The following is a 25,022-nucleotide window of genomic DNA, read 5'->3' on the forward strand; positions in this document are numbered from 1 at the left end:
CCCAGCACTATTTGATCTTGTTTTAAATCGAAAGTTTTGGACACTTTAGGAAAAAAAAAAAAAAAAAAGCAACAAGTGCCTTTTTAATGGATTTTATCTGCAGGAAAATGATTATAACCAGAAAAGCTTTAAAGTGTCAGCTGCTGATGCGTTTTTCTTTATCCCTTTTATTTTTATTCAGAAAGAAATTGAAGGCATATGGCAAAGTGCATCATTAATTTCTTATTAATTTCATAATATGAAGGCAACCAGTTAAAATAGTAGTGCTACGACTTTAAATTACCGAACTCACTTGGTAGTTAATGAGAGATTTCGCACAGCAGGGGTTCTGTTAAATTAAGTTGTGCCTTCACATCACAGTGGGAAAACAGGTGTATATTGGTTTAGAATTATGGAAATGTTGACTAATTCCAAGGCTTGTAATCAAACAGCAAGGCACCCTGTAATATTTTTCCCCCCAAATACGCATTAATCTTTTATGTCTGTTCCCATTTCTTTCTGCCCACCAAAAGCTCAGAGCTGAGCAGAAACCAACCTTTATGTTTTTCCTACAGCTGTTCAGGGTGATGTTTATCAGAACTATCCGTAAATGCAATATATGGAACCCTGTTCCCATTTACCTAATTTGAAGTGGCAAATGAACCAGCAGTGGGTGCCCTGTGAAGGCCGGGAGCCTACAAATCAGACCTGACTTCTCACAATTTCCCTTTAACCCGCCGCAGGTAATGGGGCGTATGAAGTTGAATTGGAGAAAAAGAAAACCAAAAAACAATCCCCAAGCCATCTTTTCCAACTCCAGAATTCTTGCACTTAAGAATTCTGGAATCACCACTCCTGACTTCTGCATGCAGAATTGTTATGAGGAGAAAAACAGAACATACACGTATGTATATAATAATTATTCTTTTTTTTGAAATACTAAAGATGCTCCTTGTTTGCTAGGAAAGGGTCAGAGTAAGATGCCCCAAACAGAAGCAGACCTGTCCGCCCCTTGTATGGTTTTCAACACGGCCCACTCATCATACTAACCCTGGGCTTCTTGAAAGTGTCTTCACCAATAAGGATGGCATACTGGGGAGTTGTGCAAATTTTAGTGGAGTGGATGAATTCAAATTACCCATGCTTTGCATTAATTTAAAATAGAATGTGATTTGGCATTAATCTACCCTAAATGCTAAATGAATTCATCATATCTCAGGAATTTTTAAAAATATATCAAGAAGGGATTGTGTGTGTTTCAAAATACCATAAAGTATTTCTTTTTAAAGGAAGGAATACAAAGTGGTCTTTGGATTTGATTAGGAGACTGAGAAATAAAAAATTTTTTTCCTGTTGTTGGCTGAGCCAGTAAATATCAGCCACGGTTGCTTCATTTGATAATGTGACCTAACACTGCAGCCTCCTAGAATTTACACTGAAAAAAAAAACCCATTTATAAGGAAAACAAAGCTGAAATAATACTTAAAAAAAAAAAGTCATTGAGCGAAAGCACTTAGACGTACTAAAAGCTGCCTCGCTAAAACCACCTTAAAAGTTTCAGGGAGAAGTAGCGAAACGGGGAGGGAGACTTCTGCTATCACACGTTTGCTTTTCTGAATCTTCTGCTCTTTGATTTGCTCTAAGGAAAAGGAAAAAGCCACAGTGGTGGGACTGAAGACCAGGGCTCATAACCTATTGCTTTTAAGTGGCTAAGGAGCTCATGTTTTGAAAACCGTTTCTTGAGTGTCTTGCCACGACAAAATACTATTAAATTTTCAATGGACCTATGGTGATTTACGCAAATGCTCTCTTTTCTGGGGGTAATGGGGTAATAAAATGCCTGTGTGTGCATATGTTAGCATGGGTATACACAGGTGTCCGTGTGTATCTACAGAGACAGCAAAATGACAGCTGGAATCACACCCTGAAGACATCGGGGACACTGTATTATCTTTCTTATACTCTGATCCAACCAGGTTTCAAGGAAATTATGACTGCACTGCTTACCACAAGTTCTTCATTGGAACCAATGCACATCACTGGGATGTTAAATGAACTCATCCCTGATATCTGGGTCAGTGGGGAAAATACGCAAACAGCCCGGGACACTTCACACCAGCATGCGATATATAAAATGGCCACAAACCCCCAGAAATAATGTATTCTGATGCGGCAGATCTGTACAACATCAGTTCACTTCTAGTGAATTGTACTAATCATCAAATGTTACCGGGAAGGAAATGGAAAAAAAAAAATTGTAAGCTTTGTATTTTCTGTTCTCTATCAACATGAAGCCACAAATTAGGCATTAAAACATTGACTTTGTTAACCACCATTGACTATTGAGAAACCATTAGGAGGTTTAATATTATGGCTGTACAGGGTACATTTTGTCCTTTCAAAAGAAAATCTAAGACTAAATTTCAAAAGGGGCTCCTGGTGAGTAAAAGCTTTTCCTTTTCCATCTGCTTTTCTCGTGTGTGTTGGGTTTTTTTTTTCCCCCTTTTAAAATCTTAGCCCACCCCATACTCTTTGGCAGCCGCTGTTACCCAGTGGGGTCACTCTGATTTTCTAACCAGGGGACATACTATTTGAGAGCTCTTTCCATCAGCATTAATGCCAGTCCTTCTTTAGGGGCCGGCCAGCTGGTTGGCTGCTGCGGGGGGACAGAGGGGTCAGCACACACTCCTCAAAAGACCAAAGTCATTTTTGCCACTAAGAGCCCATAACTAGAACCTTCAGTTGAAAGGACCATTTTCAAGCAATAAAGTGATTTTGGTACAAAAGTAAACCGACTCACCCCAGGTAAAGTTTTAATATTGTGCAGTGCATTCTGGGCCTCAAGTGCAGCTTTTCTTGTATAAAATGTTACGAAACAACAACCTACAGAGAGAAATGAAAAGGTTTTAGAAATTTCTGTGAATGCTTTGCTTAGATATAATGGAGACTACGGCGAACAAATAATCTACTTAAAAGGATGCACAATTTAAAAATAATAAAGTGCATGAGAACAGTAATAACATCTCAAGCTTTTACCAGTGCCTTTCACCCAAACCGTATTTATTAGCTTTACCCACGCTGGAGATCAATTCATAACTCTGTGCACCAACTACCTGGAACACAGCTCTTCAGGAATGAGGGGGGGAAGTGGTGGGTGACATGTTCATGGGGCTTGTGTAGCGACTACATACAGAGAAGTGTTTAATCACAGTGACAATGGCAGAAACTTACAGTAACGATAATTTCCTTAAAGAATATTCTAGAACACCACATTTTTAAAAACACTCTCTAAACTCAATGGTTTAGACCACTGGATTACAAGGTTCTGAAAAGCTGAGTTACCGCTTTCTTCTTTTTTTATCTCCACCATAGTATATAATGCAAAGTTCCATATATGAGATACTCAGTATTTGTTGGCCAAAATGCAGGGCTATTTTAACCAGTTTGGAAATTTAGTTACGGTATGGGTGGGTACACGCCCAAACAGATGTTTGCACACATTGTCCCACGTCTTATTAGGTATGGCTACAGCATATCAACCGGCAACTTTCTGACTCCTTATTTCCAAGAGCTGATGGGAGTCCAGGCTGAATGCTCCCCAGGAGAGGCCAGCAAAACCCCTTTTCCCAACCAACTTCCTCCACCAAAAAAGATGGTGTTGAAACCTTATACCATTACTTCTGCATTCTGAAGGATGGCTGACCCCTTCTTCAGTTTGTAGCCAAAGATACTGGTTAACACAGCTATTTAAACCAGACAGCGATACCAGTTAACGATCCGTTCGTTAGTATATAGTTTCTTTGCACAGCCGGCTTGGGAAAAGGGGTGGACAAAATCTTTAAAATTTAAGAAAAAAAGATGATGCCTCTGAGCTCAGCTGTCTTTGTAAGTTGTGCTGAGGCAGAAAGCGGGGAGACGCACTCATGAAGAACGTAAATATTTGACCCTGAGTGTACTAGAGGACCCTAAAGCATGGAGCCAGAGAGTTGGAGAGGGCTTTGAGAGGTGCTCACACCAAACACAGTGATACACCAGGTGCCATGAAAGAAATGCACAGCACTCCGGCATTAACCTTGGTTCTATTTAGGGGAATAAAGTAAATAAGACCAAGAACAGTAAAAAAAAAAAAAAAAAAAAAAAAAAAAAAAAAAATGCAGAGTTGACAACAGGGAGTTGGCATCACAAGCCATCAAAGGTTGGCTCAGGCATTCTGGTTCTTCAAAACAAAAACTCATTCAAAAGAGTAGAGAAGGGCTCCTGGGTGGCTCCGTCAGTTGAATGTCCACCTCTTGATTTCGACTTAGGTCATGATTTTGGGGTTGTGGGAATGAGCCCTGCCTTGGGCTCTGCACTCAGCTTGGAGTCCGCTGGAGATCCTCTCCCTCTCCCCCTCCCCCCCTTCATGCACGTGCGCTCACTCGCGCGTGTGCACGCTCTCTCTAAACAAAAAACCCAAACAAATAAAATCTATAGAGTAGGGGAAAATAAAGTTCAATTCCATTCATTCAGCATTTCTAAATATATCTACGATGCTTCCTCCTCATTTAGAAATTTGGAAACTTGTCATATGTTCGATTTGTTTTAGTCTACATGGATTAAATATACAAAATATACAAACCCTTCACCTTCTGGACAAAGCAGAGTACAATCATTGCATCTTGGCCCTCAAACTACAGGCATCCAAGGATTAGAAACTCCTAAAATGTCGGGGTTCATTGACATGATGGAAGAAATTGAAAATCATTTAGTTTCTTGAAAGAATCACAGATGGATGGACCATTTTTATTTATTTATATTTATTTTTGAGAGAGAGAGAAAGATCGAGAGAGGGAAAGACTAAGTCGGGGGGCAGATGGAGAGGGAGAGAGAATCTTAAGCATGCTCCAAGCTCAGTGTAGAGCCTGCCTTGGGACTCAGCCTCAGGACCCTGAGATCATGACCTGAGCCAAAATCAAGATCAAGCCACCCTGGTGCCCCAGACCATTTTTTAGATGAGTTTTTCACTTCAGCTATTTTGACTTCTGTGACCGGAGTTCATTTGGCTTGATGGTAGATTTTTTTTTTTACTCAACTGTTCAATTTAACGAGTGACTCTGGCTTCAGTGGCATGATGTGAGCCCAAGACTAGCTACAGGAATTGCTTCGGATCTAGGAATAAGTTTAAACAGGGAAGTCAAGTCCCAGCTTCCAGCAGCCCATTGTACCACTCTAAGAAGAAGAAGAAGAAGAAAAATACCAACTATGATTCACTGGGCTTGGTATAGGAAGAAATGAAGAGAGAGACATAACCTCTACCTTCTGAACGTTCCTCACAGCATCTCATTAACAACTTCTCCCCCTCTCCTGGGCTTATGGTCTCAGCTGCTGGAGAAGGGAGCAAGGGGGAAGCTCGCAGCTTCAACCATGGTAACCAGGGCTTCCAGACAGAGGCAGAGTCTGACACCCTCCAGCAGATAGATTCGGGAGCGGGATACTCAGAAGAAAGAAGACTTCAGGGTGGAGTGGAAGTTATAAGGCATGTGCTTGCCCGGAGAGAAAGCAATTCAGAAGACGAAGAACAAAGGCCAGCGTGACCAGGCTCAGAGCTGAGGAGGAAGTTCAGGCTGGTGCACAGGAACAGTGGAAGGAAGGGCAGGGGCACCAAAAATGGAGAACTAAAGACAATGATAAGAGAAAAGCAGCAAGGAGCAAAGTTGGTGCCCCTGAGTGAATCCCACGTGTGGAGCCAGTGGGAAGAGCTCAGACCAATACGCAATGGTCTCGGGAATAAAGGGAGTGCTCCTGCCTTCAACATCTGAACAAAATCCCCACCCCTCTCACTGAAACCCACTAGGAAGGTACAGTTTGATTCTGATTTCAGTATTAAAATGCTCCCCCCATGGGGATGGAAACATCTAATTGTCCTTAGCTATTTACATCTTCGTGTAAATTTGGTTAAAGCACTTTCCTCTTGAACAAAGTTCTTAGTGAATAGAAGGCAATGTGTGTGCGTGTGTGTGCACGCGTGTGTGTTCAGAGAAAGGGCAAGTGAGCAGTGTGAGATAGGGAAGCAGAGAGGAAACGCATGAGGAGAGGAGTCACATGTCCAAAAGGGCAGATGGGAAGATACCCCACATCTCAAACTCCTTCCCGTTTCATCCACTGTCCACTCTGCCTATGCAACTGATACCGTGAAATCGGGGTTACCTCGACAGCCCCTCTCCAAACTTGCCTCCTTTACCCCATACCCATTTAAACAAAGGTTTTTAGAGATTATGCCAAAGTAAGATCTAGTTGTAGTTCTAACACATATGAGAATGTCTTGGTTGATACCGATGATCTGCTTCCCGACCCCCGACCCAACAAGCTCAGCCCCCTCACTGCTGTGCTTGCGAAACAGACTTAGCACCTTGGGAAAAGGTGGGCACAGCTCCTCGCTATGTCCCCGGGCTTGATGAGCGGGGTCTGGGCTGAATTTCTGCCTCTGCTTCTAGCCTCAGCTGGGTACCCTCCTGCACTGAACAACTTGCACAAACATGGGGCTTTTGGGGAAGACAACAGGATTGGGAATATCACCCCAAGACTCTGCTCTCAGTTTCATACATTTGGTTCCTGAGTGACTTAGACGGAAATAGCTTACTTCCTCTATACCTTAGTTGCTTTAGTTTCATTACCTCTCAAAATCAGTGACTAAAAACCAGGGCTGACTAAAATCCTTCTCAGAACAACATGCATATACAGCCGAAGTGTTTTGTTTAGAACAAGTTTTTAAGAAGTCAAAATTATTCTTTACTTTTCTTGGGCTAAAAATAACTTGCACTTCATTTCACGCATGCATACTAATTCACTTAATAAAAACACCATTTGATTAAAGTTATCTTAAAATTTGCAGGATAAATACAGGACTACAAATTCAAGTAGCCACCTTAGGTACGGTAATTTGTGGTTCCCCCCAAAAGAGACATGAATCTCTACACCACCAGTGTAAGACTCTTATTTCTGAGAGTACCCTCCCAGCTAATAACCAGTCTTTTTCATCCATCCATCACTTGATACGCTCACTTAGATTCATTGACCTGCAGAGATAATTTCAACAAAAGGAAGGGAGAAATATTTGCCTTGATGTGGTCACTATCATGGCGAAAGGTCAGGGAGCTACAAAGTTGGGATTTTCTTCCTTGCCTGCCCTATCTGGATGTACAGCTGTTAAGGAACCACCTGCCTCTCAGACTTCCCCACGCCAGCTGTAACTCAGGTCTGAAATTGACCGGATTCGTTTTCAGGTCAGCTGCAACACCAGATGGCCCCGCAGTCCGATTCCGGGGACAGACCTCCCTCCTTCAGCAGGTTCTTTTTCAAACATCCTTGTAAGGTGGGTGGCTAAACACCTACATTCACAGGTGCTCTTCCACGGCCCGTGGCTGCAGCAAGCACCAAGGGAGGCAACCTCCGACGTCAGCATCATTCTGGAATCCCCCTCTCCCAGCTGCCCGTGGCGCGCCGAAGAAGGCTCTGCTCCATGTCAGAGACCGGAAGTGACCTGCACAGGGGGTTCTGGGGGATTAGCAGAGGCTGATGCGGTCTGGCCAGCCAGGTGCTGCGACAGGCCCTCTGATTTCTGCTCAATGAGGCGGAGTTATGCTGGCTTGCACGTCTCTACCTTGTCACACGGCCTCACGGGCAGGTGCGCAGGATGAGTCCTGCCACCTTTATCCACCCGTTCAAGAGTCTCCGCCTGTGGCGGAAACTTTTAAAGGATAAACATGATGTCCTATCCATAGGTTCCTTTACAGCATCTCACTTTTCAACAGTTTTGCCAATTCATTGTATCCATAAGGGCTTAGGATTTCAGAGCCTCCCTCGCCCACCCCAAATCCATCTTTCACGGGTCTATTTATCAACACCTCCCCATTACTCCTCATCAGGGCTTTTTAAATTCATGGGTGCCATCAGTTTGGGCGTAGAACTTGGGAGGTGATTCCAGAACCAAACACCAGTGTGTTAGGCCCACAGGGAGTGGGGCTCCTCTACGGATCACCGCTTGATGCGGACAGGCCTGTACACACCTTGGTGGGGGGTAACATATGACAGCTGGCTGGCCACTCACTTTGCTGCTTAACTTGGAACATCTAGCAGAGCTCCTTGGAAGGTGACATTAGATAGATCAACTGTGATGGTAGAGAAGGCCTAGAAGGATCTTGGGAGGCAGAGAGCCGTCTATGAAGGCTGAGCAGTGCAAGCCCCTGGGTGGCCAGCAAGCAGCAAGTGGATGCTCGGTCCTGAAGGAGCAAGTCAGGAGGACCGGGAGCCTCTGGTCACCCAGACTCCCACACGTTGACAAGTTTAGCAATCTGGTTGCGTACGTTCTGCGTGTGGAGCAATGTGCAATCAGCATTATAATTAATTGTGCGATATGATTAGACCACTTTGTCTCAGAAGTTGAGAGTGGCAGTTCCCACAGAGGCTAAGCGCTACCTACTCCAAACAGGGTAGTTGGTGTCTGGCTGTATCTCTTCACAGACAGTTCTCTGCTGTCATGAAGAGTTCCCTCAGGTATTTTCCTGGCTTAATTGCAGAATCATTTGAGACGCTGTTAGGAGGTTTTTGCTGTTTCCAAAGATAAAGCCCCAAGCAAGGCGGGCCAATGGTATCTACACACACACACACACACACACACACACACAACCAGTAGTGTATTTAAAATCATAAAGACACTCAACTTTACTGAAAGACTTTAATTTTAAATGATCAAGTAGATTTATCCTCAAAGAAACCATCTGGATTATCACAAATCTTTTCAAACCACAGCTGTTTCTCTTGAAAATCTTTACTTGGAAACTCTCGGTAATAATACTCACAGAGAAAAATAAATGCATTGCTCACGTAGAGATCACCAGTTTATATCACGGCTTGTCCTGAGTCAAACAGCACTCTGGTTACATTCTTCAGTTGGAGGGCAGTGTAGACACAGCCTTAGAGAATGATACCAAAAACCAGGTTTTTAAAACTAGCTCTGCCCTTGGGAAAACTGACACCACACTCATTAACGAAATTTCCTCTGAGGTTTCCAAACCTTGCAGCACTGGGGAGGAACGGAACTAAGGATTAACGCCGCGGAGACGCCATTTTAAAAAGACAGCTTTAAGTCTTTTACTCTAAAAGATGGATGACAAGGCAGTTTGTACTATAGAAGCCAGGCTTAAAGACAGGAGGTCAGTGACTTCAGTGGGTTTCAGTTGTTGGAATAGTCACTTGTCAGCTACAGGATGGAAATTTCAGGTCCCACACCAACAACTCACACTCGCAGTGGCCCAGGGAACCAGCCCTCCGCACGGCTACTCTACTGAAGTTCCTCATGATTCTCCTGGAGCTTCCAGCCCAGATGGAGGGGAAATGCTCCTTGAAAGGTATTCTCATAAATAGGAGAAAGGGCCTTTCTGGAATGTTCTAGTCCTAACTGTTGAGTCTTCTCTTTCTTTTTCTTTTTTTTTGATGCTATTCTTTGATAATATCTTAGTATGGAAAATTATGGAATGTTTTCTGAAATACACAATTTTCCATATTACGTTATGAGTACTAAAGAAGAGCATCAGGATGGAGGAAAGAAGGCAAAAAAAAAAAAAATGATTTCCCACAACACTAGCTAGCTGATGAAATAAAAGTATTTCACATTTGGAGCCCACGGTGTTGTGCCCTGAACACCTGTCTCCTCGTGTGAACTCCATCCATGGGGCTGTCCACATCTTAAGGCCATTCAACATATCAAACACGGGATATTTACAATCCTTTCTCAATCTCAACCAATAAACCCTTGAAAACAGCCACAAAAGGATCATCTGATGACTGAACGTTGTACTTAACTTATTTCCTTTAAAAATAAAGCAATAGTCCTGGAAGACATATTTAGCTCAAGATACATTTGAATTCAGGACATCGACAAAGCGATCATGTTGTGAATTGAGAATTCCTTTAAAGGCTGCCTTTGAATTCCGAGGGGCCGACAGATCAAGGGACGAAGGCCCTGGAAGGCTAAATTAGCGAACCCGCTATGTTTTTATTCTTTCTGTGAATGAAGCTCTCTTTTGTATGCACATTTGCAAGCAAAGCAGGTGCCTGGCTTTACACAAGTTGAGCTGCAACTGGGATCTTGGCTTCTTGTCAAGTCAGTAGCACACAAACCAGTTTAAGTCAAAAGAGGACATACTCCCCATACTTGATGCCCCTTGTAATCTATTTTCTCCCTCAATCTTAGCCGCTATATAGAGAATTTAATACTTCTTTCAGAGTCCAAAGGTTGTTGATCTAAGTGGTACATTTTGTGCTCAAGTGAATCTTCCACACACTAAAGGTTTCGATTATCAGTCATTGGCCTCACCCTTGCCAAGACCCCCGACTTTCAGTTTCTACAAAGCAGTTAAAGGTTCAAAAAACCCCGTCAAAAATCCCCTGAATTAAATTTTTAAAGAAAACTCAGCAATGACCTTAAAAACAAAAACAAAACAAAAACAAAAAAGGGAAGTAGTTTTCCAGTGGTCTGGAAGGTGACCCTTGGCATTTCGAGAAAAAAGGCAGTGACGAGACGCCATTCTCAAACCCACGCAGACCCTTCGGGAGGCGAACTGGTCCACCGCAAAGGCACGGATGGATCCCTTTCCTCAGCCCCAAGTCAACCCTCCAAGAGCTGGCCCTGCCAGTGAAGACCCCCAGCAAACACAACATTGTTAACTCATGGCCTCCATGGCCCAAGGTGCTTATTCCTTCCACTCTGTCCTCACAACCTGGCTTGCTTTAGAGGAGCGCAAGATGGGACGTCACAATTAACGCTCTGACTTCACAAGCCACATTTAACACTCAGTCCCCTTACTGGGCACATTCTGTGGGCCCGAGTACTACTTAGCGCAGCTCCTCTGAACTTGGGTGCTGCCCCAGGACAGCTACAGTGAAGGAAAGGAATAAAGCAAGCAGCCATCAAAGCAGACATTAGTTAGCTACGGGAAGGACCTGAAAGATGAAGGGGTTCTCTTCTTCACCCCACTCCTTTTTTTGCTTTAAACTCAAAACTGAGGGGGAAAATTAGAGGAAGTTAACAGGGCATAGCTTTCTCTTGGCTTCTGTACCTCTTCCATGGAATCACGGGATTTTCCAATTCGTTAATGCCAGTAGCCTAACTCTCCTCCCACAGAGGAGGTCAGCAGACTACCCACAATCATACAAGTGGCTAAGAGCAAAGGCATAACCATCCAGGTCATTACCGACTGGCGGCACCCTTCCACGTCCATGCCCATCACAGAACATGCCACGAGCCACCTGAGACGTTCTGCCTTCCTCTGAAAGATCCTCAGAACTGCTGCCGCCTCCTTTCACGGCACCAAAAACGTCCTCTTATAACCTAGGAATGCCTCGTTTTAAACTTTGGACAGTCTCCGGGGACAAACTTTTTTTCTCCCTCTGAGAGTGGGACTTCCCCAGCTAGAAAAACAGCTACCCCACACAAATGCCACATCCTGTAGAAATCAACTTTTAATGAAACCGTATCCAATTAGCTGAGTTTTATGGAGTTTGATATAATTGGCACCCTGATGTAGAAAGTATTACCATCTGGCCACTACCTAGGAAGCAGAGAAACAATGCTGCCATCTTGCCTTCAGTGCTGGAATGATGTGGCCACCACCGTTTTGATTAGCAGGGAATCCCCTGGGCATCTGGATGACAAAACAGGAGTTGTGCTTCTCATTTCTGGGTGCCTGGGGCAGGGATTCGATGTTCCTCCAAGAACCCAGGCTCCCGTCCCCAGCAGGGTTCCTGCTCTACAGCAAACCTCGGCCAATTTCTCAAGCAAGGGGAGAGAAGAGGGATCTCACCCAGTCCGGGCAACCCCGCCCGCGTTCCTCAGACTCTGTGCCTGACCCACTGTGACCACATTCTGTTAGTTGGCCACCAGATCTAGGCTGCTACCAACCTCCTGCGGCCCTGGGGACTTCTCCTGGAGGAACCATCTCCTGATACTCCCATGGCCCTGGGAACACAGGCACGCTTTCTCAATCTTATGCCAAGCAAATTGAGTTTCTTTCTTTTTTTCGTTCTTTTTTTTTGACCTAGATTAAAGCTACTGCATTTTCAAGCCTTTTGGGAAAGCAACTGAGGACGAATGTGCATAGCTTTGTGTGCACGGCAATGCTTCCTCACCATTATTATGTAAATCCCAACAAGAGTGCGGCACAGACAGAAAAGACGTCAAGGGCAAAGTTGCTGGAATCTGCTCTCTCCCGTCCCTGGGCCTCTGAAAAAACCCACTTACGTTGAACCACTTCAAATGTCTAATAGCTGTAAAAGTATCTGAAGAATTTTAATGTCACCTTTTCCCCAGATAGGATAATCACTGCATTTAGCTGTTTCTGGAACGCTCCAACTCCGCTCTAAGCATGGGAAGGCGAGGCGCCTTGGAGCCTGTGCGTGTCAAGGAGCCATGGGGGACAGGAGGAAGCAGCAAGCAGCCTCCTTTGTTGGGAATATCATGAAATCTTTGGAATGCAAGGTAACCGGGAAACTGTGGATTTGGTTTTCATTTTTAAAAGACTAATTCTAGAGTTGGAAGGAGGGTCTTATTTTTTCTCTGAAGGTATGAAAAAAAAAAAATAACGTTAGGTTGAACCTGACAAGCCAACCGAAAGGAAGGCCATATTGAGTAGTCTCCCTAAAACCGCCATGGTGGGCCAGGTTGGTCTCCTCAGAGTCTTGGTGATGAGGTGGTGATGGGGACCCATGGGGACAGAGGGCACTTGAGCAGGGCTTCAGGCTCAGTCAACTAAGAAAATGTCACAGAGATGAAGGAAGGTGTCCCAGGGTTAAATGTGGTACAAGGTAGTTCTACCTTGAATCCAATTAAAAAGGATTTAGGTTCTAAAGTACTGAGAGACCTCATTAAAAGGAAGTTTCTAATATAAGTTTATTTTGTAGGATGCATTCTCTTGAGGACAGGATGGCATTATAATTAGGAGCCTAGTGGCAATGAGAGTAAGTTAAAATCATATCTGTTTTCCTAGGATTCTCAACTCAGCACACTGGGCTGTATGATGTTTTCTGGCCAGATCAGTCTTGTAAGTCTCAACCTCTTCATTCCTGCTTCAATGGTGGGGTGACTTATATTCATGGACGCCACGAGTACGGGCCCTGTATTGTTAGCCTGAGTAAAATAAAGCTCAGTTACTTCAGCACCGATCTGTGGTATCGCTGTATTCTAATATGTTATGGGCCTCTTCTAGGCTGGGGCCGCACTGTTCTAAGAGGTATTTCAATGTGAGGTAGAACCAAGGCGTTATTTTTCTGGAATCGGAGGGTGGAAAGTCATATCTACTTCCTTAATCTGGTCTCTCTGGTCACCCTGAAATGGACAGGCACGAACCTGCGTGCTGGCCGAGGTAAAGATCTGTAGGGATTCTGGTCTTTTTCCTGTGGTGGAGGACTGTGAAGAGCTGATATTTATGGCCGTGATAACTGTCTCACCCACTCCCATGATAACTGAGTCATCTTTCATGTGCATGGAGATCAGGGAGGGAGATATTTTTACAAATTGCCTGGAACAGCGGAACTCATAGGAGAAATGCGCCTTTGTAGCCTACTATAAATTGATGTTCCGGGGATAAAAGGCAAGTATCCTTGGGCCCGGAGTTCTCATGGCAGAGACTATGACAGTTTTCAAAGCGACACTGGATATTTCTGCTTCATTCATAAAGCTTGCTGGTGGGCGAAGTGGTCACCCCTTATCAGCATTTCAGACTGACTGGGCGTTTGACAAATTTCTTAACCTCCTTCAACCTCTGTTTCTTTATTTGTAAAATGGGGTTAGTAACAGCAATTACACCACAGGCTTATTGTATTAAACAACATAATGGATGAAAATGGAGGACACGGCTCTTGACATATCCATCAAAGTGCTTAATAAATGGGCCAGATTATTGTCCACCTTAAATTGATTATGTTCCTCCACAAGCCCCACCCCAAAGAGACAGGTGAGGGACAAGGCAGTGTCGCCCCAACGTTACAACACAGGAAACCGAGTCACAGAAAGGCTGCGTCGACACGCCTGCCACAATGTCGCACGGCTCCCTGCCGGTCTCTCGGTGGAGGCAGACAAGGGAGCCTCTTTTGTAAGTGATGACCACTCACCCTTTAATAGGGTTTGAAATTGATTTTGTTGTCTTGCTTTCTGAAGTAATTACTTGGAACTGGCCAAGTTCACCCATTTGCATGGCCTTCGAGGACTCTGAATGTCCATTTGCGTGGCGTCTGAAGTGTCAATCAATTTTAATGGAATCATTTCCATGACTTCCCTATTCAGGGGCCAACAAAATTTTAGCCAACTGTACACTTGATGTACCCCCCCCAGGAGGAAAAATTCCCTAAAACAGTTTGTGATTTGAAATAAAACCTGTCGCCATTTAATGGGCACACCCAGGTTTCATTATTATAAAAGGAGTTTAACCACAGACTTGTCACTTCCCTTTACGTCAGCAACAACAGAGGAGGGAAAACAGGGACGTGGGGCTGCGCACAAGGAGAGGGCACTCCAAACATCTCGGATCAGGGGAGGCAGTGGCGGCAAATGTCAGGAAGAGAACTGCAGTACGTGCGTCCAAAGTATATTTAGACACCCCGTGAACAGAGGGGGTTCCCAGGGGCTGGATTTCATTTTGAGGATTCCCATCACTATGAAAAGACACGAGAAGACAATCGCTGGTCGCCTGATACACTGCTGTCTTATCACAGCTTAGGCGTTGCCTTGGTATCATGCCCACCTAAGGACAGGTCTCCGAGGGCCCGGGGGCCACGTCAAAAGGCTCCTTGGTCCCCTGCACAAGGCACAGCACAGTGCTGGGCCTCTACTTCTTGACGGATAGTCCTGGGGCCATTTTCCCACGTGTCTGTGCCACAGCAACATGGCTTCCTTTCAGACTTCACGTTCCACGAGCCTTCCTGATTGGGGCGGCCAGAGATAGAAACCGTCCATGCCACACTCCGTTCACTTCCCTAGAAAGGACTCTGGTTTAGCTGACCAATTTCTGAGCTAAGATAGGTGTGGTCTACTGGTTGGGTGAGGCGGGTTTTTGTTTCATCTGTTTAGTAAGATCACGTATACAGAGCACCACGCTCAGAATCTGGCACCTAGAACCCATGGAAGAAAGATGAGCTGCTTTTCTTCCTTCTACTGTAGGCTATCATTTTAGGGGTACCGTGAAGACTTCTTCTACATCTAGGGTGATGACAGAATTGATGCCAGTGGGGACACTTTGGGAGGTGGAAGGGGGTAATGTCAGTGACTATCCTGGGACAACAGACGGGACCCAGGGCCCTGCAGACAAAGCTCCACACACCCTCTCCCCATCAGTCTCCTGGTCCTCACTTTCCTCCCTGGGGCCCGAATCCAACGACACAGACTCTGTGCCGAAGACCACCGTGCCTCATTGTTCTAAATCTCAACCCTCACATCTACTGAGCACGGTCTTCCATTTTTCAGGAAACTAAGTAAGTATAACAGATCATGGATACAAGAAAAATATAATACGCGGTCCGTGCACTTGATGTATTTAATATTTAGCTGTAGACTTAAATGCTCATTCTTCAGCAGGTGGAGAGAAGATTCATCTTCTTTGCCTACAGAATATCTCCTTAGAAAACCTCAGAGGGAAAAGTGAAATATCTCCTTGATTTCGAGATTACAGAAAACTCTACACGCCACACACTGATTAGCAGCCATTGGGTTTCACTCAAGAAGAACGCGCCATCTATCAGCCAGCCTACCCCACGCCGCGCATACTCGGAAGCGGGATGTGATCTAAAAACTTTCATTTCTCTCAATCACTGCCAATGGCATGTATTCTTCTGTGAAACCTTTAGAGAAAAGAGAAAAGGCATCTCCTGCAGCCTCCCCTTCCATCCTGAGATGACTGGATGAAGATGGATTTCCAAGCGTGTCGCTCTTTTGGACGGAAGGGCCACTGCTTGTGCTCATTTTGCACACACGATTATTAAGACCCGGATGGGAGGCAGGGCATGCGGCAAAATCCTCTGCAGTGTGCCACAGGGCTCTGGGCACCACAGATCAGTTCCACGGCCAAGCCTCTGCCATACTCTGCTGCTTCCTAATTGTGCAGATAATAAATGATAATGACACTTCTTTGCAGTTAGACGAGCTCCTCCCCCACCACGAAGGGTCTCACACTTAGTTCTAGGTTTTATTCAATCTCAAGGAGATCAAGAGCTCAGGCAATCTCCAACAGTGGAGGTCAGAGGCGTCTTTTATGGTTTGTCCTGGAGCACTTCTCATGCTAGCAGGAGGAAGGGTCACCTTCTTAAGTGTAACGGTCTTGGGCTAGTGTTAAAGTCAGTGTGGATTCCCCAAGCACACTCTGATCCGTCGAGAGGGACGTGGTCCACGTGACTGCTGGGTAGCCAAGAAAGCAGTCCGGGACTCCAGCGCGCCGTGAGGAGCGACAAACAGAATTCCTCACGTCTCATGTCATTTTTCTGGCATGTGCAGAAGGCTGGGTGGAGAGCCTTCCATCCTTCATGTTTGGACTGAGGTCACTGATAAATAATTCAACCACTCTTCGTCTTATGCTTTTAATTCCCATGCTAGTAGGTTTCTAAAAGATTCCACATTATGACAGGAGACAAAGTAAACTCCTAAGATTTTCATTCCTAGTCCATCTTACGCACTGGCCTATGTGTTAAGAGCTGTCATAAGCTGATATATTCCAAGTATCTGACATAAACCATAAAATAACTCTAGGTCTAAAATAAACCGTAGGATAACTGTATGGACAGATCTCTAACACTGTTTACCCAGGGGAGTCAGACCATAACCTTGTCCATACAACAAGGCCTACAGCCAAAATCTAAGGCTAAAGATAGTGAAACAAGGGTGCCAGGAGTTAGATTCCATTCGTCTGGTCTGCCACCATTCCTTACAGCATATGATTCTCAGCCTCGGACTGGGAATGCACAAAATACCTCTCTACAGTCTAACTGCATCTTACAACAGTGTTTCTCAAACGTTCCTAAAGATAATCATCACCTAGAGTGTGTGCAATAAAACAGATTCCTGGAACCACCCCGGGGTCCTACTGGGTGTGGACGTCCCAGGCAAAGGCCTGGAAATCTGTACAAATGTCCCCAGTGAGGCTTATTCTCTAAGAAGTCTGGGAAGCTCTGCAGGAAAAACCCCCCCGTGGCAGATGCCACAGCTGCCGTTGCACACCCATCCTCTCCTCCCACTGGCCAGGACTGGTGCAGAGCACACGGCGGGGTGGGGGCGGGGGGAGAGGGGAACGCATTTGCTAGCCTCTTGCCCCGTGACTCATGGCAGTCTAAGGGAAGGTGAGCGCGAGGGTATTTGCTGCTTCAGGGACAGAGCTTTTATTTATTGTATTTATTTAAAGATTTTATTTATTAGAGCAAGCACAAGCAGGGGGAGGGGCCAGGGGAGAGGGAGAAGCAGACTCCCCACTGAATAGGGAGCCCAACGCAGGACTCGATCTCAGGACCCCAGGATCACGACCTGACCTGAAGGCAGACGCTTCACCAACTGAGCCACCCAGGCGACCCAGGCCAGGGCTTTTAATAGATGGGGCCCAACTCTTCCATATTTTCCTTGCTTCTGGATGGATCAGACAGGGGGAAAGAAAAGGCGCAGGGGGAAGGCAGAGCCAGAAGATGCCGCTGGCTGGACCCCTGGACCAGCAGGTACAGGAGAGCTGTCCACCACCAAGCACACCCAGGAAGGATTGCTGACATGAGCAGAAAGAGACTCTGCTGTGTCTGAGGCCCGGACACATATTTGGGTTTATCACAGGATGTGAGCCCTCCCTGGTTACTGCAACACCTCGTGGTAAAAAATACAAAAACACAGTTGAAACAATAACAAACGTGTCAGGCCACTCTGCCCACACCTTTGGCACGTCTGCCCCATGTGGCTGATCCAGACACGCCAGGAGGCTGAGGTATGTTTTAGAAAGTCAGAAGGTGGTGGACGGCTCTAGAGAAACCAGGCAGATGACGTGTGTGATGCACTGAAATGGTTTCATGCTCAGAATACCTTCTTCTTCTTCTTCTTTTTTTTTTTTTTTGAACAAATCACTTGGTAAAATTAGCTAGATTGAGAGGAAGATGTAATACTTCTCAACAGGCGTGTCGACCATTTCAATCCTCAGTGACGAGCAATTCTTAATTCCACTGGCTTGTAGAGTGAGACTTCGTCCACAAGTGAAAGTCGTTTGTCCTCTCTTTCAGTGTTTCCTCCCTTACTCTTTCCAGGAGCACTTTTCCAAAGTGCAAATCCAGTAATTCAAGCCTATTCCCAACTCCCTCCCTCTCGAGTGAGCGTGGGCTTCAGGCAGGGCGTGCCATGCAGGTGGGCACAGGAACCTGCCCTGGAGAAGTTTCGGGGGGTCTGGACCTGGCAACGGCATTATCCTGGACCACTTTCCTGTGGTGAGATAGGAGCGAGCAAGCGGTGTCTTCAAGACCTTTTGGTACCTAGGTAGCTCTGAAATGGTCTTAAATCCCTCTCAAGAATTCAGAAAAATAAGCACAGCGTGCACGAGATACCAAGGTGTATGCGGTGACTAGGTAACAGGTATTTTTAAAAATTTAATAAATTCAGCTCTTTTTTAAAAATCCTCCTTGGTTGTGATTTCATGTAGACCCAAACAGTTGTACAGAAATACTAAGTATCTTTGTTCTAAGAAGAGACTTTCAGTATTGTGATCCAAGAACAAAGAAAAATTAATATTTTGAATGGAGTTAAGGGTGGGGTTGAACAGCAGAGAGACAGCTGCGTATAAACGTGACTCCTGAACAAGTCTGCAGGCTGCTGGAAATCCTACAGGCCCCCTGGTTCTTGCAAACTATTTATAAAGCTTCTTCGGTGGCCCCGAGGAGTTAATATCCTGCCCCCAACCCCCTCACGGAAGCACTTCCTTAATGCTGGAAAGTTTAGGTGAAAGTGAACACCCATTCATTCTCTCCAACCACAATGAGAAATCTGGAAGGACTGTCAAAAATCAGTCCCTGGAAGGTCTGCCCTCAAATGTATTCTCTGGAATGCACCACACCTCCCATGACCCAGTTTTGTGACATTGACGCTGGGGCATCTCTGGGTGCTGGCTGTTCCGGAAAGCTCCCAGGTGAGAAATTCAGGCCATACAATCAGGACACATCTAGGTTATCTGACGCCTCCAGACTCTGATTGGTTTTATCTCATTAGTCTTCATCACGTCCCCTGTTCTATGTTAAGCCTTCCTCAGTACTGCTGTAGAGACGCAAGGAATAGATTCCACAGAGAGTTAAAAAAAAAAAAAATTCTAAGTTTCCAGGCATCGGGGCTAACTTCTTGCCTGTCAGCAGCTTTTAAAATATTGATGGCTTTTTCCTCATAACAGACAAGCTGAGTGGAGTCTGGAGGGCCTGCTCTACACTGTGACTAGAAATGGACTCTGTGTAATTAAATATATTTTTCAAGAGAAGGCATACTCGCAAAGGAGGGCGGGGGGCCACATCCATCAATCCCCCTTGCTAGGCCCGATGTGTCTAAGCCAGACTCTGGACAGGGCAATAATCTATGGGCCTGCTCTGTCCCCAAGCCTGACGCCTTCTGATGCGTGTAGCTGGAAGCAAGAGGAAGCAGGGCCCATGTTCAAGTAATGGCAGGAGCAGCACTTGGCTGAAGGGATGGGAGTCTGTTCGGAGGGAGCCTGTATATTCAAGAGGGAAAGAAGGGCCAAAGAGACAACGAACAACCGAATGAAGAAGGGTAAAAACTCAGAGCAACAAACAGAAAGCATCTCACATGTCTCCTTAACCAAATGGCTTCTCGCGCCTCCAATGAAAGAGGCTGGTGCCAGAGATAATATTCCTGGGTTCTAATAAAACTATCACCTTTCCCTTGATAATCTCTCATCTATAAAAAGCAATCACACAACTGTACATCAGACTCATCCCTGCTCCACAAACCCCTGTCCGTAAGGTATCCTTGGTTACCCAACAGATGCGTGACGCTTGGTCCGCAAGATGAGAACTGCCCCAGAATACAATTCGTTGTATTCTTTTTCCCTATACACAGAAAAACTTACATTCCACCTTTGCTTCAAAGATGGGTCATGTTATCTCATCAACAGACCTTTATATAAAAGATTTTATTCCAAGTCTTGGGTCTTCCTCGACACGTCAGGAAGTTGCCTACGGATTACCGCTAACATTTTGGTAAACAGGAATAAGTATCCCTTGAGACTTCATAGTTTATGGAAAAAAACCAAAAACAAACCCAAAGCCCTATGGAGCTTTTCCTTCAGATGAGCTTTGTGGAAGACACTAGATCTGAAGCAGTTCAAATGATCTCTCTCTCGGGTCTTCTTGAATAGCTGGCTGTGAAAGTAAAACGTGAAGAAGCAGATACTGGTCTAGAATCTTTTTTTGCAGATTCACATAACTTCGGACATCTTTTGATTGCTTTCAGAAGAAAAGAAAACTCTAAGCATTGGCATCCTTGCCTCCAAGGGGCCTACCTAGGTCTAGAGGAGGGAATGAGAAGTCTCCTCTAATCAAGTTTATCTAAAAACAAAAGATCAAAGGTAGAAAAAGACACTGGCAACAGATTAAGCGTTCAGTCCTCCAGGCCTTCACCCTAAGCCTTTGGGCTCCTAGGAGGTCTGACCATCGCAACCCGCCTGTTCCCGCTAGGAAGATAACAACACACAACAGCCGAGTTCGCAAAAGGACCTGCTGAATGCCGTTGCTTCATCAGCTCCCGCCTTCGGGGCCATGCTTTAACTGCAGCAGAATAATGATTTCTGAGACTGGACTCTGCCATACGGAATAAGCTGTAACCCGGAGAGATACCTGACTGATTACACAGCCATGTTTTGCACATTTCATCAGTCTCAAACAGCAGATAAAACAACCATTTCATGTGCACCAGCAGGGTCCAGATTAATCCTGCCGAGTTAAAACCGGTGGAACCAGGAATCAGCTGATTCCAATTTAAAGCAATAAATCACTGGCCATGTTGACATAGTCAGATGGGGTCCGCTTACCAGGTGACCGTGACTGTACATGGGAACCCAACTTTTGTATTAAAATGGAGTATCTTGCCACCGCCTCAAAGCTGCCACAACAACACATTTTTAAAATATCAAGAAATATGCTTAAGAAAGTTGTCAATGGCAGCAGTAGAGATGTGGAAGACCCCTCATCAAGACCCCTCATCAAGACTTAACATCAGCAGTAAATACATACCCATAAAGGAAGCATGCAGGAATTGGGACAGATTTTGTGTCCATGCAACCTAAATACCGGGACCCCATTTGGGAATGAAGATCACAGAGGTGCTTGCCCCTCCCCCGGCCTCTGACTCTGCAGGTCAAACAGGACTGAGATTCTCTGCAGTGGTGGCAGCCCCGCCGTCCACGGGCCGGTCCGTGGCACTTCTGTGTATTGTTTAACAGAGAATGGCTCACTGAGGGACGGTCCATAAATGTCACCGCTGCTCTCCTTGGAGAGATGTGGACAATGGACTGCATTCTGGAGAGCGCAGAAAATGATTCTGGTTTTCTCTCTCCCGGGTGACATCGGATAAGGAACCCTTTGCTCCCCTAGCATCTGCTATTATATGGGAACTGAAACTGGAGAAGCAAACGGTTGCTCCTGAAGCCACAGAGCTTTGTTTTATGGACGAGAACGGGTCCAATGCTCCACCCTGCAACGGGAGGACCCTGGATTTTGCAGTACTGCCCGGTGTGACAGCAAGGGCACTGGCCCGAGTGTCACAGGGTGGCCTGAGTCCCAAGTGTCCGAACTCGGGCAAGTCACTGACCTCCCTCAACCACAGATCCCCGTGCTGTGTCAAATGTAGTGCCAACCCCACCCTGCCCAGTCTCGGGGCTACCAAGGGGACTAAAGGAGAGGACAGGTGGAGTCCACGCGGATGGAAGTTCTGATCAAACAGCCTACCAAACACTCTAGTTCACAGAAACCTGGATCGGCAGAGGCCGAGCAGCTTTGGGCAAATTACCCTCCATGCCTTCTCTCCCTTTACGAAGACGCTAACGACGCTCGTGCACCGCACAGGGTTCCCGTGCAGTGACGGGTCTAAATGACCCTGAATTACATATTCATGGATTTATACGATAATACAGCCGCTAACCAATAAAAATAGCCCAATTATGAATTCAGGCTATATGAACGCGTCAAGAAGAAAGTCATTTTCAAGGGGCTAATTTTTTCCCACGAGGTGCCGGTGCCCCACAGACACGGACAAAAGAGGTTTAAATGAAGACTCTGTTCTGCCGTGTTTAAGAAAGAGCATTAATATCTTGTGTGACTGCATCTGTGAATGAAGACATTCGAAAAGCCATTATATTTTCCACATAGGTTAATAATAAGGCTAGTTTTCCACCCACTCTTTGGCACAGCTGTAATGTTCTTGGCCTCGAGTGGGAGGCAGCGGTGAACAAGGAATCAGAAGACAAATGATACACAGCATAGCAGTGCCAGTTCATATAAAATATGACCAGGATGGAAATGGCTGTGTATTGTCTTAGTGACTGTGACTCCTTCCCCCCTCTCCTCTGGCGAGCAGAGGGCTGCGGCGACAAGGGCTGCCAGTAGAGCTTGGTTTACGCTACCCGGGTAATGGTAAATTAATTTCTGTCCTAATTCCAATCAGATGCCAGCCAACACGTGAAACGCAATTTATCTCCCGCCTTGTTCTCTTTGGTGACGCTGCTTTCTGTAACAGCACGTTTGTCAGTCTACGTGAATGTGGCAGGTGCGTGACGATCAGGGAAGAGAGAGAGAAAAAGAAAGGGTTCCAAGGCATGGCTCTCAGACCTGGTGACCCCGCACAGACCAACCACAGAAACAGGGTCAGGGAATGCCGGCTCCGACTCCCTGCGGGGCAGAACCACATACTTAGTGCACACGAAATCTCCTCCAGGTGCCCGCTGGGCTTCTGTTTTCTCCGCTGCAGAAAAATGAGCCCAATAGCAGTTAACACTCTCAGAAAGCACTTTGAGGGATATTCTAGGAAAAGGACAGTAAAAGTGCCAAGTTGTGACATTACTCTGTTGTAACACAATGAGAAATATTATCACACCTAGAGGTGTGATAGGAGGTGAGCTTAGGTTCAGGTTGGAACACGGATAGTAAATATCATATATTTCTATAGCTACCAAAAGGGCACTTCAGAAGCTCCTTCTCAGCTATGGGAGAGAAAGACATCGTCGTCTCCCCACTACACTGAGGTGGACGAGTACCGCAGGATGCCTACAAGGAGCCTGTTGGAAACGACAATTCAGAGCAGAGGTCACGGAGATCAAAGCTCACCTCCATTCCTTCCTGAGATTATGGCATGTCCAGCATAGAGCCACTGTTATTTTTATAACCCATACGGCACTATAAAATATGACTGTGTATTGTTTTCTGTGAAACAGGCTGCAAATAAAAATGGAGTTGAACTCCTCCATGGCAAATAATACTTATGGGGTGTTTGCCACCATGTTACTTTCTTTCAGATTCAGAAACTGCTACCTGACTCTCTATCTACTGACAAGGAACATTCTATTCCCAGTAAAAGAGCGGAAGATGTGAGCGTGCCCCTCAGTTCTGCTCACAGCAACCCAAGGAGCTGAGTCCCGTGTTGGGAGAGTTTACTTCAGGGATCCAGGCGGTTTCTCTTAACCCAGCCTCCTGCACCTTTCCTCCTACATTTCTGTGATCAGGATTGGGACCTGGCATGGTTCAGGGTACCCTCTGCAAAAAGCTTCATGATTCTGAAGGGGTGAAGGGGCCGGAAGGATGTAAAGTTGGGCTTACATGAGTTACTAGGCAAAAGGCCATTTACTCTCTTCAAAATTTTCTATTTTCTCATGTTTTCGTTTCAAAAGGAAAATAGAAAAATTTTTACTTTTTAAAGCTCGGAAAAAAAAAGTGAAAAGTTGTAAAAACAGAAAAAGCACCAAAACAAGATCATGAGTCTGATCCCCAGGTGACCACATTCCTAGCCTTGTGACTGTTACTTAAACCGTAACCCGCCGTCTGCTCGTACGCAAAATGAGGGTGAGCCCACTGTCCAGCCTCCTTCCCAGGAGTCTACTGAGACTTGATACCGTATAAATCTGTAAATGGGAAGCCCCACATAAGCACATGTGTTCCAGCTTTTCTTAGAAAAGCTATTTCATTAACAAAGTAATACAAACATGCGTAAAATGAAACGGTGCCTTATAAAGATCAGACTCTTTTGGTTAAATCGGCACTATTTTTTTTTTTTCTCACAGCAGAAACTGTATTGGACCCACAGAAGGTGTTCTCTCTTATGCTAGAAGGCTACCATTAGGAAGGTCTGATTCACCTTCCTGGTCCTCGCGTGGCGCCAACAGCAGCAGCGATGGGGCATTAGTGGGAGCACAGATCTCAGCGTTAATCCAATTACACCCCACGGCAGAAACCCTTCCTTAGTTAATGCAGTCTTTGCTGACATGTTCTTCTATGCTCTTTTAAACATAATTGCTGCACTTATCTTGTCAAGGTGAGACTTCTGAGTTGTTCTCTTCATTCACATAAACTTGGGACGGCTTGCAGGCCCTTAGTTGTAAGATTTGGAGACCGAAATTAACTAGTTGCCTTATCCATCCAAACCATGTCCCCCCTCTTGCACCTGGCACGGTGTGCCTGACGGAGCCCAAGACGACTCCAGCCAGGTCACTGCTGCCTGGAGAGGCTGGACTGGCTTCTTGCAGTCCACGCTGGAACCATGTAGCCCTGGGAAAGGCTAGTAGGACATTCCATGGGACAGTCACTGCAAGCTCTGCGAGAGGCTCACCAGTGGGGGTGTTTGTGTTCAGTGTGGTGAACTACCACGCCTAAGTCTCACAAAAAAAAAAAAAAAAAAAAAAAAAAAAAAAAAAAGAGCCTGCAGAGGATGTTGGAAGTGATGTTAAGAAAAACAAAACAGAACCAGATCATGATCGCATTATCTTTACATTAGCCGGGTTGAAATCTTAGGGCTCGCC

The 25,022-nt window shown here is 45.5% G+C and overlaps 1 protein-coding gene across 8 annotated transcripts in view; it reads right to left on the bottom strand.

Annotated features, from left to right (window-relative positions):
* The window catches only part of CELF2 (CUGBP Elav-like family member 2), a 298,803-nt gene that overhangs the window by 108,599 nt on the left and 165,182 nt on the right, over positions 1-25,022 (bottom strand). For all 8 annotated transcript variants that reach the window (XM_040645428.1, XM_040645434.1, XM_040645431.1 and 5 more), the window contains exon 3: positions 2,780-2,862. In XM_040645428.1, coding sequence (XP_040501362.1) covers positions 2,780-2,862 — 83 coding nt within the window. The remainder of the gene's footprint in view (positions 1-2,779; positions 2,863-25,022) is intronic.

Source organism: Ursus maritimus, unplaced genomic scaffold, assembly GCF_017311325.1.
Source record: "Ursus maritimus isolate PB19 unplaced genomic scaffold, ASM1731132v1 scaffold_31, whole genome shotgun sequence".
Taxonomy (NCBI): domain Eukaryota; kingdom Metazoa; phylum Chordata; class Mammalia; order Carnivora; family Ursidae; genus Ursus; species Ursus maritimus.